Source organism: Lagopus muta, chromosome 3 (genome assembly GCF_023343835.1).
Source record: "Lagopus muta isolate bLagMut1 chromosome 3, bLagMut1 primary, whole genome shotgun sequence".
Lineage (NCBI taxonomy): Eukaryota > Metazoa > Chordata > Aves > Galliformes > Phasianidae > Lagopus > Lagopus muta.
Window position 1 is genome coordinate 46,651,752 of NC_064435.1, and position 16,523 is coordinate 46,668,274.

Sequence of the window (16,523 nt, forward strand, 5' to 3'; positions counted from 1 at the left end):
GCATCCTTTCAAAGTTTGGTTATACTAATCACAATGGTTTTAAGTGTCTGGAATGACAGGTATGAGCAGTCCCTTCTTAATATGAAATATGTTTGTATTTCTAGGGCTCCATTGACAAATCCTACATTAACATCAAAGTGCAGTAACTTGCTGCCATCTGAGGAGCACATTCAAAAGCTAAAAGAAGCAGGAAAAGATGGTGAAAAGCAGCTGATCATAGTAAGTAACGCCCTTTTAGTAAGGTTTATAGTTTTCTCAGACAGCTTACTTTTGAATTAGCAGTGCTGTGTTTTTAAGAGCAAAAGTCCTCACTTGTATATACTACTATTGCTATTCTTACTGATTCATGGAACTGAAACCCTTGCTAAATTGTCATTTGGTATTTTTAGAGGGAGTGGTAGCAGAGTGACTTACATTTAAAAGTGATTCTTGTTAGAAAAATTCTACTGCTTTGAAAAGACTGACTGCTCAGTAGAAGTTCATTTGCTTTAGGGATAATGAATGTGCATTTGCTTACATGCAAAAACTCAGTTTCTTAATATTTCAGATGCATAGGGGGATTTGCATCTGGTAGATGTGTTGTGAATGGTTTTATTCCTGCATCATTCAAGTCTGCAAGGTTCTGAGACAAACTTTTTGTCTTGGAACAAATGTATATTTATTTTGCTATGAACACACTGGTTTTCACCTTAGTATGTCACAGAAGCCTTGGGAAATTGAGATCTGGGAAGCTGCTGAGGGAGGGGAAGCCAGAGCGTTAGGAAGAAGGAGCCCATGGGATGCTTCTCAATGGGTTTACCACTCTCATGTTGCGTTGATGTTCTGGCTAAATTGCAGTATTTTCCGTGCAAGGCATGAATTATACATAGGAAAGTATTAACCAAAATAGAACCAGCTGAAACTCGGAATGCTTTAATATTTCAAAAGCAGAACTTCTAAGAAGTGATTTGATAAGTATATCCTTGTTTTGCCTAAATGATACCCATTTAGATGCTTGAATGCACAGAATGGTAAACAGTATAAAATAGTATATTATGAACAGTAGCTAATAGCAATAACAATAGCTGACAATTTACTTAAGTAGTTTGGCTGTTGCCTCTTTAAAAGTCATTTTACCAACAAAGTTAATGTGAGTGATTAAATAGCTACTTAGAATTGTAGAGTATTCCTCATCACTGCAGTGTATTTTACATATTTTTTAGTTAACAGAGTGTGACTGATGAGTTGCTTAGGACCTTTGGCAAGAAGAAATAACTTGCTGCTTAGCTACTGAGGGGAGTAATTTTTTCACCAGATATTCAAGTAAAAGTTGTCAGTTGTTCAATCCAGCAACATTGTAGATTATAAAGAATGGTCACCTCTGAAGAGTAGTAGGAGAAATGAGAGAGACCTACTTCTTGTTTTCTGTAGGTATTTCTGGACAGTGCACATTTACAAAATGTGCTGTTTACTTGTAAGCAGCAGCTTCGTACCATCTAGTATGTTTTAGTTTTATCACTTTGTGCAAACCTAATTCACTTCAATTTCACCCTGTTTGGAGTTGACTTTTTTGTTCTCTTGAAAGAGCGTTTTGGTAATTGCCCATAGTTTGCTTTACCTGCAGAGCACTGGGGAATGTAGTACTCAGATATTCTGTTAGCAGTACCAGAAATACTGAGGATCTCAAATGTCTGTTATGCCACCCTGTGAAATTGATGTTTGTTACTGCAGAGACAAGACAAAGTTGTGTCAGCAGTAGTTTGTGCTAACATCTGGGGGTGAAAGAATTGCTAAGTGGGCCTTTGAAGTACAGACATAGTTCATACAAATGCTCAAAAGAATGGAATTAAAGGCATATAACAAACTATGGTACTTTTTGAAGGTAATAGTTGTGTTTTGCAAATTCATGGTGAATTTCTGAAGTGTTCATTCTGAATGGCTGAACAGCTCTGAGAGATCTGGGGGGAACTGGTGCTATGAATTGGTTTTTGTTGTTCTTAGGGGGGTGGGTTTTTGGTGTGGGGTTTTTTTGTGTTTGTTTGTTTGTTTTTTTTTTTTTTTTTTTTTTTTTTGAGGTAGTTTCAAAGGTGCTTGTGTATTTCTGTAATGCTCCTCTAACAATAGTGATGCAGTCTTGTTCTTCTTTAATTTGAACAAATATGAGAAGTGCTGTTCTTTATTCAGAGCAGGGAACATTTAACTCACTCTTTGTTATATCTTAAAGTAAGTAAATGCCTGAGAGGTGCCTATTAACTCTCTTGATGGTATCTTGAGGTTCAGAGTTTGAGATGTTAAAAATATCATCTGTGTGTTCTAAATGTTTGGGAAGATGGTATGATGAAGCTAGGCACTGTTTTCTACAGTATGCCTTAATTTTTGTACTCAGTCCTTAAGGGTATATATTACTTTCCTTCTTCTTCCAAGTGATTTTTTTCTTTTTCTTTTTTTTTTAAATATAGAATTCTTAACAAGTTTTAAGGCTATTTAATTGCAAGAAGTAAAATAATGACTTCCATTTGTAGAAGCAGTACTTACTAGCTGTACTTGCAATGTTCTTTTTCTTGGTGTACATCATCTAGTCATCTGAGCAACTTTCAAATATTACATCATCATCGTTGTATAAAGGCAGAGCTAAGACAGGATGAGTTGTTTCCGTGTTCCTTGGATTTGCTTTGTCTTGCACATCCTAAAAAGCAGAGATCTTCCAAGTGTGACACTTAAGCTGAAAAAAAAGAACAGGGAATCTAATCCTGCAGCTCTTTGTAAAACAAGCAGTGATGGAAAACAGTGCTACTCAATGTGATGTGCAATGAGGTAGGTTCTGAGCTAGGTACATCTGCAGGAAGGTCAGATTGAGCTCCAAAATATATGTTCCAACTCCCCACTTTAGAGAAGTAATCTGTTCTGAATATCTGTGAATTGTACCATACAGGTAAAGTGAAGTTCCAAACTGGAACTTTTACAGAATTATGCACTTTTTTCCTGATATTTGAATATGAAATCATCTGTTCTTTCAGTTTCACAAGTTAAAGGAAGTGTAAATGTGCAAAGCAAGTATTGTCAGCTTGCATGAGATCTTGCTTTACATCCAAGACGAGGAAAGTCATCTGTTGTCTTCTTGTGAAATTCTGATCTCCTGCCACATCTAGAACAAAATTTTGACCATGAAAGTATGAAGTGAGAATGCTACAAAAGAACGTTCTGAGTAGTATCTCTGTAGCTCACAGGTTTTCTTCCATTTTATGCCACTAAGGACACATGTTTCTCTGCAAATAAAGCTAGTCTGTTGAAAATGGTGCTCACTAGTTTTAGGGAAGAACGTGTACAGTGATTGAACAGTGAAGGCACATAATCAAAGTGATAAAAAATAAAGCATTGCAGAGATTCTTCTGCCTTTCTAATGATCTGAGCTAATACCTGGATGGAAACAAGCCTGAAGAATTGTAGGTGATTTTATGAATGTCAGTAATTGCGTGGATCAGGATTGCTTGACAAAAAGTGCTTTGATTCTGGTGCTGTGTATGGAAGTGGTGTGTAACTTAATTCAGTTTATACATTTGGATGTCATACTTGAAATATTCCATATATTTTGTTTAAACTTGGACATAATTTTCAATTTGACTGAAATAGATGTTTTCATTTAAGTTGAAACCACAATCCTTGATGGAAACAATAAAATAAGTGTAGAAGTGATTTCTCATGAGGTTGAAGAAACTTATATAACAAGCATTTAAAATAGCAGATTTCTTCCTTAAACTGGAACAGTCCTGTTGGCAGTTTCTCTGAAGAAGTGGAGAGTGATTTGGGGTCAATATTGTGGTGTTCTCAGTGGTTACATGCCATCTCCTGCAGTCCCAGTGAGAACAAGGCAGTGGTTGCTGTATGAACGTCTGGGAAGGGATTCAGTGGAGATGAGAGCAGTGAGTCTCCCTACTTCTTGTGTAAATCTTACCCTCTGGGACAGCTCTGCCCCTCGTGGGACTCTAATGATCACCGTCTCTCATTGTCATTCCTTCTCATTTCTGCTCCACCACCAAAACCCAGCTTTCTCTATCAAATCCAGGTGGCGTGTGTTCAGCATCCTTTGTCCTGAGAGTTTTGAAGACTGTTCCATAAGGTTAGCTGAGACTTGCTGCAGGAATTCAAGCACATCAGGGCACTCTGTGATATACTTGAGCTGTGTTTTCACATGGGTTGAGAATGGATTGTGCAGATTTGGTTTTTAAGTTTGTATTTTTTTCATGTTGCTCTAAGTGATGACCAGTGGGGACATTTCATTTTGCATTTTCTCTAATATATTTAAAAAAAACCAAAAAAAACAAAAAAAAAACCAAAAAACACAGAACTGATACATCACAGTTCTGAAAGTTCTGAGTTGGCTAAATTTTCTTTTCAGAAAGATGAGTGTTGCTGGTGATTTATTTTCCTGTTGCTATTGTTGTAATTGCCACGCACAGCAGTTCATTTCCAAGTGAAACTTGTTTCTGAGTTGGGTCGTGTCTTCCGATCCTCTCATCCAAGGGGATCCACCCATCAACTTCTGTCTTGAATGCATCTTTTGTTTAAATAGCATTCTTTGATGTTTTCATTTGCTGTGGGGAGCCTGAAAATCTCTGTGTTGTTCCTTCCTGTTCTTCTCCATTGTATTTCCTTTCCAGCCTGCCTGTTTTATGGCTGGGTTATATTCTTACTCTATATGAGAAGATGAGAAGAAAAAATAATCTTGCTCTAACACACACTAGGTAATAAAGGAAGAGGTGACCTAATCTGTGCCTGAAGAGAGAGGGAAGAATAAAAAAGGCCCCTTTTCATCTCCTACAGAGGCACCAAATGCCTTTTTTGCTTGCAGGGCTCCCTATTCCACACATGGAGGATCAGCAGACATGCATCTTCTCAAAGAAGATATTGGTAAGACTTTTCTTTCTGTCTAACACAGATTTAAGAAATCCTTCTGGAGAATGAGACAACATTGTTGCAACGTTCCATTACAGTTAGCCTAGAAAAGCAGTGCCTCTCACCTATCCTTTACTTTTATGAGTGAGGATTGCCTGATGTATCAGGAATGCTTAACTGCCATCTACGCTTGCAGAATCTCATTTGGAAGTAGAAGTATTCCTGCTCCTCGTTGTTTCTGTTTAGAAAACTGAGATTTACATAGAATAACTCATTTTTCTTCCTACAACCACACATTTTCTTAAATGCTGCTCTGATAAAACCTCTTTGAGTTCTGAGAGCCAAATCTGACATGATTTTCTAGTTCTGGCAAGTCACAGAATCAGAATTGCAGGGGTTGGAAGATCAAGAGATTGAGTCCAAACCCCCGTTTTAAAGCAGGTTCCCTACAATAGTTGTCAGTATATTTATTGTCCAGTTTCTAGAATCTGATATTGGCTGACAAGATTGAAGCCCATCAATTTGAAGTTAAAGCAAGATAAACTTAAATAAATACCGTAATTAGATTGTGAAAGCATGTTGGGTTTTGTTTGTTGGCTTGTTTGTTTGTTTTTAATTCCCCACATCTGAGTTTTTAAGGGTTTCCTTTACTCCCAAGTGTGGTGCATAACGCTGGTTTGTTCGTATGTCTTCCCATTAGGGAGAACTGGTGACCTTGAATGCAGTGTTGTTTGGGAGCACTTCTTACTCTTGATGCATGCCCTTTCCCCTTTTACTTTTGCAATGGCGCAAGGTTAAAAATAGCCAGATTCTCTAGATGTTTTCTCAAAGTGCAGAATGCATTCTTCATAACTCCTAATTTTATTTTCCGTGTTCTAGTTTTGTATCATATGGATATGAGATACAGAGCTTTTTTCTTTTCCTTCCTTGAAGCGTTATGTCCTGCAGTGTGTGTCTGAAACTCTTTTTCAGTTACAAAAAAAGGCTATTGCCATTATTACCCTCAGGACACTGCTAAGTATTTGCTAAACAAAAAAAAAAGGAAAATAGAGGCAGCATATGTCGAGGCTACAGAGTTCAGAAGATTGCTGTAGATGCATTAAAGTGTTTTTCTGACGTCCACATAGCAGATTGATAGCACTAACCTGTTTGTGTGTCGCACATTGGTGCAACTGAGTGCGTGTCAAAATGATATCAGCAACATCTATGGAAGGCAAACTATCAAATATGGCAATACTGCCAAGACAGCACGTGTATTTACAATATGAGATGGGACAAGCTAAGGAGCTTGGCAGCTTTGAGGATTTTCTAGCCCCTTGTTTTTAATGACATCCTATGTAGCTATTTTATTTTTTTTGGTTTTGGCTTGAGATAGGTGTTTTGGCTTAAACACCATTAATTTCTCATTGAGTTGAACAGTTTCATTGTTGAATTGTTTCATTGCAGTACTGATATGTTAGGAGTTACTTTATGTAACAGATTTTCTAATTACTTTTTTTTAAAGTGTACTCCAAGCACCAGAGTAGATTCCTTCTTCACTTATTGTACCCTCAACATGAGGCGTATGTTCTCTGCCTTCATCTAGAAATTGTTTGGTTCATTTTAAGATAATCACCATGCATCCCTCCTGCTGAACTGCCTTTTCTCTCATAGATAAGCCCTTGAGCATATTTTGGTGACCAGATGGGGACCTCCTTTGGTATTATGTTGCTTCCTTAAGGGAAGTCTACAGGTAGAATGAAATGTACTGGATTCAGTTTTTACACCTTTAGAAACTTCATCTTGTCCTGACTTTGTGAATCTAACCTCAGGATGCATCTCTCTTCTTCCTTCATCAAAGTAGTGTACTTCTGTTTGTCTTTCTGTGTATGATATGAATGCATGAACTGGCACACCGTGTCAGATTCACCTTCTTTCTTCTGGCTGACTTCCACGCATGTGCTCTTATAGAGAAGTTCAATTCTGGATCTGCGTGACCAAAGCAGTTGTACCTGTAGTCTCTTCTTGGAAAGAAACTGATACCTACGTGTTGGAATTCTCTTAATGACTGCTTGAAATAAGTTGCTCTCAGTGGAGAACTGAGCTGGCACACAGGGCTTAGAGTTGCTTAAAAATATCTTTGAAGATGGAAGGAGTAAGAAGTAGCTAATCAACACTTCTGCACTGTAACAACATGCATTTATCTGTGAAGTAGACCTGTGAATGTATCAGCTATTAGCAAACAAATGTGGGTGATATATTTTCTAGCAAACTGTGTACTTTCAATTTGTGCACAAATATCTATTTCTTTAAAAACAACATGCACAAAGCCTCATCTTTTGCTTATAGAATATCATATGCATCTGAGCATACAATTACTTTGTAACATGTTATATATGTTAAAATAGATTAAAAGTGACGTTTACTGCTGCTTTCATAAACACAATTTTCAGATGTAGTTACAGAAAATTGCATTTGAGCATTAAGCCAAAATTGAAGACATGCTTTTTCTGCTGGAGTCTTCAATCTACACTGGTTTTGTTTCACTCTTTGTGAAAGAGCACTCTCCTCACCTGATGCTGCAGTCCTTATTAGGCACTGACTGCTCAGTCTGAGCACATTTCCAAATTAATGTTGCCACCTGGATGAATAAATCCCAAAGCAATATGCGCTGAGTGGTGCCCTTAATTGGAGAATGCTTGGTTGTAGAGTTGAAGGGTTGCACAAAGGGTTTACAGGTAAAGTTGTATGATCCTCCATTCGTATTGTAGCTGCAGAACTGTAGGGCACACCAAATACTGTGGGTCTGGATGTGGTTTAGTGTGTGTGAAGAAATGGTTGTATTTACTGCAAGTAGTGTAACAAAGGAAGTTGGTGGGTTTTTTTTAATAGAGAAAGAAGTGCATTGTCCATAACGTAGGAAGGATGAAATCTAATTTTAATAAGGGTAGTGTTCTAATGATAGGCAGTGTGTGTCTCTTTTAAGGCTGTGTGGGCTTTCGAAAGATGGAATTCTGATTTCTCTACTTACTATTTCTTGTGTTTCACTCAAATTTGGCCTCTGTATTGAGTGTGCCTAGAAGATCAGTTACACTGTTATAAAGGGCATTTCCAATGAGATGGAAGCTCTGTTATATTTTTTGTGCTTGGAATTGACATGGCTTTTTTTTTTTTTCTTTTCTTTCTTTTTCTTCCATAGGATGCAGGACAGAAGAGATTTGGTGCTATTTCTTGTAATATTTGTGGAATGCTTTATACTGCATCAAATCCAGAGGATGAAACCCAACACCTGCTCTTTCATAACCAGTTCATAAGTGCTGTAAAATATGTGGTAAGAAAATATTATCTTTTACTTGCTGTGTACTACTTAAAGTTCATGCTACACTGTCATGTTTGAATAGATTAATATCACAGGAGGCCACAAATCCACTGTTGGAAATAAATTGCTTCAAAAGCCATAGTAGACAGGCTCTATGACACTTTCAAAAGCATTCATTAGGATAGTGATGTTGCATTGCCATTATATTCCTTTTGTACAGTTCCTTAGTTGTGGGAGGTGGGGACACGGTGGTGGTAGGAAGACAAAGTAATGTCACTGTTTTGAGAGAGCTTAATACAGGTTTGTGCTTGCAGTGGTTGGACTAATTGTCAGGAACAGATCTGACTTTTTGTAATTGTGTAATGTTAGCTGACTTCTAAATTGCTTTTTCTTAATTAGATGCAGTTCAAGAAGACTGCCTGACAGTCCAGTTGATAGAACATCACAGTTTTTTGAAACTTTACCAAATTTGTAGTGCAACTGTAATTTTTAAGTATAAATTTCAACTATTGTTCAATAGGTTTGTTCTGTGTGCTCTAGCTAAGTATCTCTCCTATTCAAACTGAGATAGAAAAATTTTATACAATTTGTCTGCCACTGTAAAATCAGCTATTTCTCAGTAGCTGATATTACAAGATCTATAGGAAATATCTGTTCACATGTCTGAAATCCAGAACAGAATCCCCAAAGTCTATTTTCTTTATCACACATGTTACCTTCAGTACTCTACACTCGAGTAGATAAGACCTCCAGGATAGCTGAACTGAGGCCACCAATTCATTTCATGTACGTACCAAATGGCAGTAGGCTGCTTTTAAATCTCAAGCTCAATTTATTCCATGATTCATAAATACAAAAATATACCTTCACAGCTAGCGTTTGAAACTGCCTGGTAAATGGTTCTGGTACTTGTTCTGCTCTTGGTTAGTTTTTGCTGAATAACGCAGACATCTTGAAAGATCTCTTCTGCTATGCGACTGCCACCTTGTAGGATGAGAAATGTTTTCCCATTTTACTCCTATTTGCCTTCCCCCCATATTCCCACGTATTTTAAGATCTTAAGTGTTACCAGAGATGTAAAGATAAGTCACTAGAAAGCGTTAGTTCTTTTGAGCAGAAGCTGGCATATGAGTTCAGTAGATATTTAAAGCAGCCAGGTTCACATGGCGATAGGAAGCTGCACTGAAGTTTGGAATCAAATATTTCAGAGATTGAGAGAGCTGAAATTTCTTACTTGTATATAAAAAGTGAGAGAGTGGACTGCCTTAAAGCAGCTGTAAATAACTGAAGTTAGGGAAGGTTTACCTCAAATGAAAAGCATACCTACTGTTCTTTCTGCTGCCAGGCATCTTGTTAAACTTCACACAGCTTGTATTTAAGCAAATGGTTTGCCTTGTCAGTTCAGTAAGTGAACATCTGTATTTCTGAAATGTTAGGGCTTCAGTTACATTTCATGACAGATGACTACAGAGTAGTGATATAGCTGAGTATTCTGTACCAGAAACTGTAGGGTAGGGTGCAAAGGAAGGAGTTTTTGAGTCTTTAACTTCCCCTCTGGCTTTTTTCCCTCATAAAAATTTGACTGACTCAGTTTTCTGCCTTGCTAGGTAGATACCTCTCTACAACTAATCAGTCGTTGGTGGTTTGTTGCTGTAGAGTCGTAGTGTTCGTGACAGAAATGCCTTCACCTCCTCTTAGAGAATAATTAGAATTGTAGATAGGCCTTCTTGCCAGTGAATTAGTACACTAGGTATCTTCTTACTAATGCTTTGTTGCCCAGATACCAGAAGAAAGCTTGCTTGCTATCCTACTTTTGCTAGGAGGTTTCTAGTGGGGATTTCTGAAAAGGTGATTTGGAGGAGATGTGCTTGGTTTCTGAAGACTTATATGTAGTTACTGTATTGAACCTGTAACTACATTCCTTTCCCTGACAGAAGAGATGGTGCCATCAGGCAAATAGAATGTTTTAGAGAAGATCTTAGTTCAACCTAGGTGACCTTGGATGTTACTGTGTTGGCTCTCCAAATGTTGGCTTTATGTTGTTAACACATGTGGTGCTATTGTTGATTTGGGGACTGTTTTAAAATATTTTAGGAGCATATTTGTTTCCCATTATTAACATTCTTCATCACATACAGTGCAGTCCCAATCTGACTTGAGATAACTTTTCCAGTACCTGAAGGGAGCCTATAGGAAAGCTGGGGAGGGACTTTCTATAAGGGCAGGTAGGAACAGGATAAGCGGAAATAGCTTTAAACTGGAAGAGTAGATTTAGAATAGATGTTAGAAAGAAATTCTTTACTGTGAGAGTGATGAGACACTGAACGCGTTGCCCATTGAGGCTGTGGATGCCCCATCCCTGGAAGCATTCAAGGCCAGGATGGATGGGGCTGTGAGCAACCTGGTCTGGAGGGAGGTATCTCTGCCTATAGCAGAGGGTTGGAACCAGGTGATCTTAAAGGTCCCTTCCAACCCAAACCATTCTATGATTCTCAGCCTTTCTCCCTATTGAGTGTCTCTTGTTATGTACTTGGTGTTTCTGTTGATGATTCATCTCACAGAATCACAAAAAGAAGACTGTATGTATATGATGGCAGAGCTTCTGTTACTGTGAACTGTGAAAACTGGCTTTGTTGTTGTTAGTGGGCTTGCCCTTCTTCATGCAGCTGCTTTGTGGGTTATTTTTGCCTTTTTTATTTAAGTACCAAGTAACCAGAAGATAGTCTGCATATAAACAATGTTATTTACTGTCTTCAATAGAATATATTTTTAAAAATATGTTTTAAATATCATATGTATATTATATAATATGTTTTAATTATTTTCTTACCTTTAGTAAAGAATCTTTTTTAGATATCTCTGTAAGTTTCATGATGTCCTCAGAGGTAGGACAGCCTGGCAAGGAGATGGCAGAGAAACTCACTTTGTCACTGATGGCTGACAGAGACAACAAGGAAGTTGCAGGCCTTATGTGGAAAGAGAGAAAAATTGGGAAGTGGAATGGTATTTTCTAGATTAGGGAACAGCAGATTGGCAAGGAACAGTATGGCTTTCCTGAAGGGTGATATTTGCTGTTAAACAGAAGTAAGCAAACTGGAAAAGCAAGACGATAACGTGGTCAGGGACAGCACTGAACAGGAGCAGTGCAGGAGATGTGCTGCTGTAGACCAACACAGGAAGCTGTCTCACTATCCTTCTGGTTTCAGACATCTGAAAATCTCCAGAAAAATACGCCATTCTGGCATGTGCTTGCGTTGTGTGATGGCACACACATCAGTTGTTAACTTCAGTGCTAAAAAGTGGATGGATATGTGATTCAGTTTCAGTTTTAAGAAGCAGACATCTAGCTGTCTCTGTGACACCACGTATTATCAATTCAGTATTTCAGCACAGACTTTTTTTGAGAGAGACATTATTTTTAATGAGGTTTTTATGTTGTGAAGATAAATATTTAAGTTAGGAAATGTCTGTGGTGGGAAATTCACAGTCACGTGCTGTGAATGCAGTTAATGCAGTGTTTGTATTTCTAGCTCATTCTCTCAGTTAAGAGCTCAAGAAAGCAGAAGGAACTGTTTGGGCTGATGTCAAATCTGCCTAAGTTTTAAACAGGTATTCTACTGAACAGCACAGGTTTGTCACTGAGATTCTTAGGATTTTCAGATCATAACAACCAGCTTCCTGGAAGCTGAGGTTAACAGACTTGAAGATGCTGATTGGCTTCATGTCATCTTCTCTTGATTTGCATGAATTCCAAAATTGATAATTCTGTGCAAAGTGAAATGTAATATACAAATTGAGTTCTTACCATTAGCAATCTTCTGTAATATAGTTTGTGAACTGTGTTAGAACAGCTGCATCCACTGATCTTAATGCATTCTGTAGTCGGAACCCCCTCTCCTTGTTACTTGAAGGGGAGGCTGGGTATCTGGGACTTGATGAAAGAGGCAGGAAGAAGAATGCACTGGGCCTAGTTCTCTGCTGCAAATTATTGTAATGTTTCATACTAAAGGGAAAATTCCACCAGTGCTTTTCTACATGAAGGTATCTAGAATTATTCAGTATTAACCACGTCTCACTCTCTAACTCAGTCATTTTGGGGAAAGAAATTGTGTAAGAAAAGTACACCACCAGTTTTGATCTATATGTGTTCACTTGGGAAATAGGGCATACAGTCAAGCCAGCACTGACAGAAAAATACCAGCTTTGCTGTCATACTTAGTACTCTTCCCTAAGAACTTCTAAAACATGAGGAAATGCACAGGAAGCAGTCTCACTGTGTTTTCCAGTGTATGTCTTTAGAAGCAAATCTGTGTCAGACAGTGTCACTGAGCACAACATACTGTGTGTAGAACTGAGCTCAGAACACTTGAGTTACAGGGCTGTGGGAGCCGCCTTTCCACCTGTGTGCTGCATTGTCATACACGTATCCAGTGTGCTGCAGTGCAGCTGTATTTACTGTCCTTATCACTTCATCCTGATGGACTAACAGCTTTGTCCTTTTTCTGGTCTCTCTTCTGTACTTTTATTACTGTCATACTCAAGTAAGCAAGCACAAGCAATCTTCAGTCTTGTTTGAATTGGATGGGAAAGTTATCAAATAGCTTGGAACATTATGAAATATCAGGTAGCTTTTCAAACCTTGTGAGTCCCTGTGGGGTAAACAGCCATGGCATGGAAGGGAAGAGGGCATTGCAACTGTTAGTATGCACCAGTGGGGCTCGGTGCAGCACTCATCTGCCCATCTGTGGTGATGAGGTTGTATGTGCCACACTACAGCTACTCAGGTAGGTCATCTGCTGTTTTTGAAAGGCTTCCAGTGTCAGAGAGGAGTGGTATAATCACCTTCTTCTACCCCAGGCCTTTGCAGAACACGTGTCCTGGTGAGAACAAGAGCTTCCCTTTTCATTCAGTTCATCACAAGCGATGTACAGGAGTGCCAGGGCATCTTGTTCTGCAGTAAGTCTCACTGCCCTGAAGTAATGTCAATTAAAAGGGAAGGGAAAAGCATTTTCTGACATTGTAGTAGAATACTGTAAAATACACTGCAGACACTACTCTTTTGTTTCGCACTGTGGTAATACGTTGCTGCCCTCTGCCTGCATTACAGTCCAGTTTTAGTGACAAATCTCGTGCATGATTTCTGTTAGTTCCTTCCTTCCTAAGGCTGAAAACTAAGGATGCTGGGGAGGCAGATACACGAAATGTTAGTTTGTGTGAAATGCATGGAGCTGCTTCAGTAACAAGGGGCTTAAATGTGTCTTCTCTAAGGTAAACCAAATGAACTAAAAATGTTAGATGAGCTCAGCGTTTGCAGAGAGGTTTTGAAGAACTGTATCTAAAAGATATGCTTCAGCATCAGTTCCAAAATTCTTGAATTTAGAACTTCTCTGATTAGTTCCTATATGGTACCAATCAGTTAAGAAAATAAATAGGTAAACAGTAGTGAGTTCGGAGTATTAGAGAGCAATTTTATCTTTACAGTTATTGTATTTTGACTGAATTAGGTTTAGACTTCTGCTTTACAGGCTGTTGCCTGGACATATAACAGCAGCGTGGTGATAGCAGAAAATGTTTCTGAACAGATTTCACTTTGCTGGAAATACCTGGCTGTTAGGGTAACAGAATGCCTGGGCTTTAAACGTAGAGAGCATTTTTGTGCATGAGGCCTGCAACGTTCTGGGTGCAGTACAGGGCCATTTAGCTGTTGAGTGATGCTCAGAGGTGGTTTAATGTAGGTTATCAGAAGCTTTTCTTGTCCGAGGTTGGAGAATAATAAGCCTTGCCCAATTTTTTTGTCCACCTTTTCCAACAGTCTCAAAGCACACATCACAGTCCTACGAATGACACTTGTTTGCTTACCTGAATCGTGTTAGACCGCAATGAATACGAATCCAAATGGTTGTGTTGATGCCCAGTGCAAGCAGTACAGAGCAGGGAGGTAGGCAGGATCTAAATGGTATCTGCCTTGCTGCTGTCGCCCTGCTGGGGGCGGGACTTGTCCTGCAGCTATTGAGGTACTGCTGGCAAGCAGGGGAGCTGCTGAAGTTATTCTCTTCACGTCATGTTTGGGGTGAGGGACTGAAACCAGCACGGTGCGTCTAGGTGCAGATCAAGTGTTGTAACGCCAAAGTTGGTCACTTTTTTTGGTGGTAGTGTACACGGCATTCGTTCGGTGCCCAATCGCATTGCTTGGTCTTTAGCTGAATGTTATTTTGTGGAAAGTTACGGATTGCAATGAGAATTACTCCATCAATATTGTTTCTTCAAAGGCTTTTCCATTTGCAGTTGCTTTGCGTAAGACTTGTCGATCGGCCTTTCTAGTGGCTGAAGTTACTTCTGCATTCAGTGTTGTAGGTCCCGTCAAAGCAACTTGATTTCTGATATCTACCAGTCCCATCTTACTAGATTTAAGTGGCTTTTTTGTTTTGTTTTTTTCCATGCAGGTACTGCTCATTATTCACCACGAGTGTGGATCTGAAGAAGAGTTAATTACCTCTATTTTTTTGAGTATGTTTATACTTCAGATACACACAACGTAGCCTCCTTCCCCATTAGATTCTTAGAAGGTAGTTATAAAAATTTTTTTATAGTATCCTTCTTGTGGCTTTATTAGTAATGATCAGTAACAAAATAAACTATTCCTTACATTTTGGGCAACTGCATGCCAATCAGTTCACTTAGAACCTCCTGGAGGTCTTTCGCATGCCAAAACTTTAAAACTGAGTGTGTATTTGTGGAGGTAACTATGTTAAAAAGAAATCTTTCAATAACCAGTAGGGTTTTTTCCATTGGCTGGACTCGAAAATAAATGTGACGTAGGTGTGGAGATCAGTTGTGTGAGCCGAGCGTGCTGCTTCCATTTAAAAACTCAGTGTGCACTGCAGTCCTTGGGGGAAAAAGTCTAGCTGGGAAACGAGATGCTTTCATAAATCATTCCTAGTTGCAGTTAGGCTGTTGTATTCTACCATAAATAAGATCCCCTTATATCTCTTGAGCTCATTTTAAGACTGATTTTTAGCTGGCTGAAGTTTCCTTCGCTAGCACAACAGCTGCTAAATAGTTGGAAGTCTCTGCCTAAGTTCAGTGTCTAGAGCAATGATATGCAGTTTCTGTTTGTGAAAGTACATCTTGTATCTGGTTTAGATAAATCTGGTTTGTTTTATTTAGGGATGGAAAAAGGAGAGAATTTTGGCTGAATATCCTGATGGGAGGATAATAATGGTTCTTCCTGATGACCCAAAGTATGCACTTAAAAAGGTATGGCAAGAAGAACTAGACCTGTATATCTTACTTTGTTTGATATTTTAATATCAGTGATGGGGATGTAGAGTTAGTCAATTTAGGTGGAAGCACTTGAGGTTGGACTCAAAGCTGCCGTGGCTCTGCAGCCTTCTCCACAAAGAGGTCTGAGATTCCACTCCTACAGTGAGCCTCTCACAGGGAGCTGGGCCTGGGCTGAAGGGGAGGCAGGGCAGGAGCAGCTCCAGCCAACTGGTGCTCTGGCTGTTTGTGATATGCTTGCTGAATAACTGCCAGATATTTTGTGCAACAAAAATGTTCTGCTGCGTTTCAACAAATTGAAACATGCTGATGGTATTTCACAGCATGAGTGCCTTCACCATTCTCTAGATGATTTTTGGCTAAAAACAGATTTAGTGGCCTCAGTCTTCTCTTCCATTCCAGTGTCCAAAGCAGGATTTGCTCTGGTTATGCTGCATCCAGCAACTTTCTAGTACTTCTAACTGTGGGCTTTTTGTTTGGGCCTTTTTATATAACTCCCTGAGACTTTGTTGCAGTACTTCACTGTCCACGAGGTGGGTATTTTCCCCTCTGTGTCCAATAGAATCTCCATACTGCAGTTTAAGCTCATGAGTGCACGTTGTTCTTCCAAAGCAAACAACTTGTACATCATTTTCGTTAGAATGCCACTAACTTTATATATTCATAGCACTGTTACTTCCAATATGGTGTGACTGCAGTGTGCATTACAGCAGCTTCTTGTACCTTTTAATGCACCACTAAGGGAGGCCACCTCATTTCTGTGCTTTGGCACAGACCTCATCTGCTGGGTAAAGTATTGGAGTCCACATTTTGAGAGCCTACATTCTATTAGTTCTTAGTAACTGGGGCTTAATGAAAGCTGATGTAGAGGTATCTACTCTTCCTATTTCAGCCAAGCATTATTGAAGAAATGGTTGTATGGACTTGCTGTACATTCCGTAGGACAATCCTTACTTCTGGAATAGCTTTCAGTGTTTAATGTGCTTTAACGTGTTTCCATAAACCTGTCATTTTAATGAATATTTGTAAGAACGTTTGTTGATATACATAATTCTTATATAGCATTTACACT

The 16,523-nt window shown here is 38.9% G+C and overlaps 1 protein-coding gene across 3 annotated transcripts in view; it reads left to right on the forward strand.

Annotated features, from left to right (window-relative positions):
• The window catches only part of ESCO1 (establishment of sister chromatid cohesion N-acetyltransferase 1), a 28,875-nt gene that overhangs the window by 9,448 nt on the left and 2,904 nt on the right, over positions 1-16,523 (forward strand). For 2 of the 3 annotated variants that reach the window (XM_048938809.1, XM_048938808.1), the window contains exons 7-9: positions 105-219; positions 8,051-8,182; positions 15,338-15,427. In XM_048938809.1, coding sequence (XP_048794766.1) covers positions 105-219; positions 8,051-8,182; positions 15,338-15,427 — 337 coding nt within the window. Of the gene's footprint in view, positions 1-104; positions 220-8,050; positions 8,183-14,613; positions 14,737-15,337; positions 15,430-16,523 lie in introns of those variants that run through there. The other variant, XM_048938810.1, reaches the window with a different exon arrangement.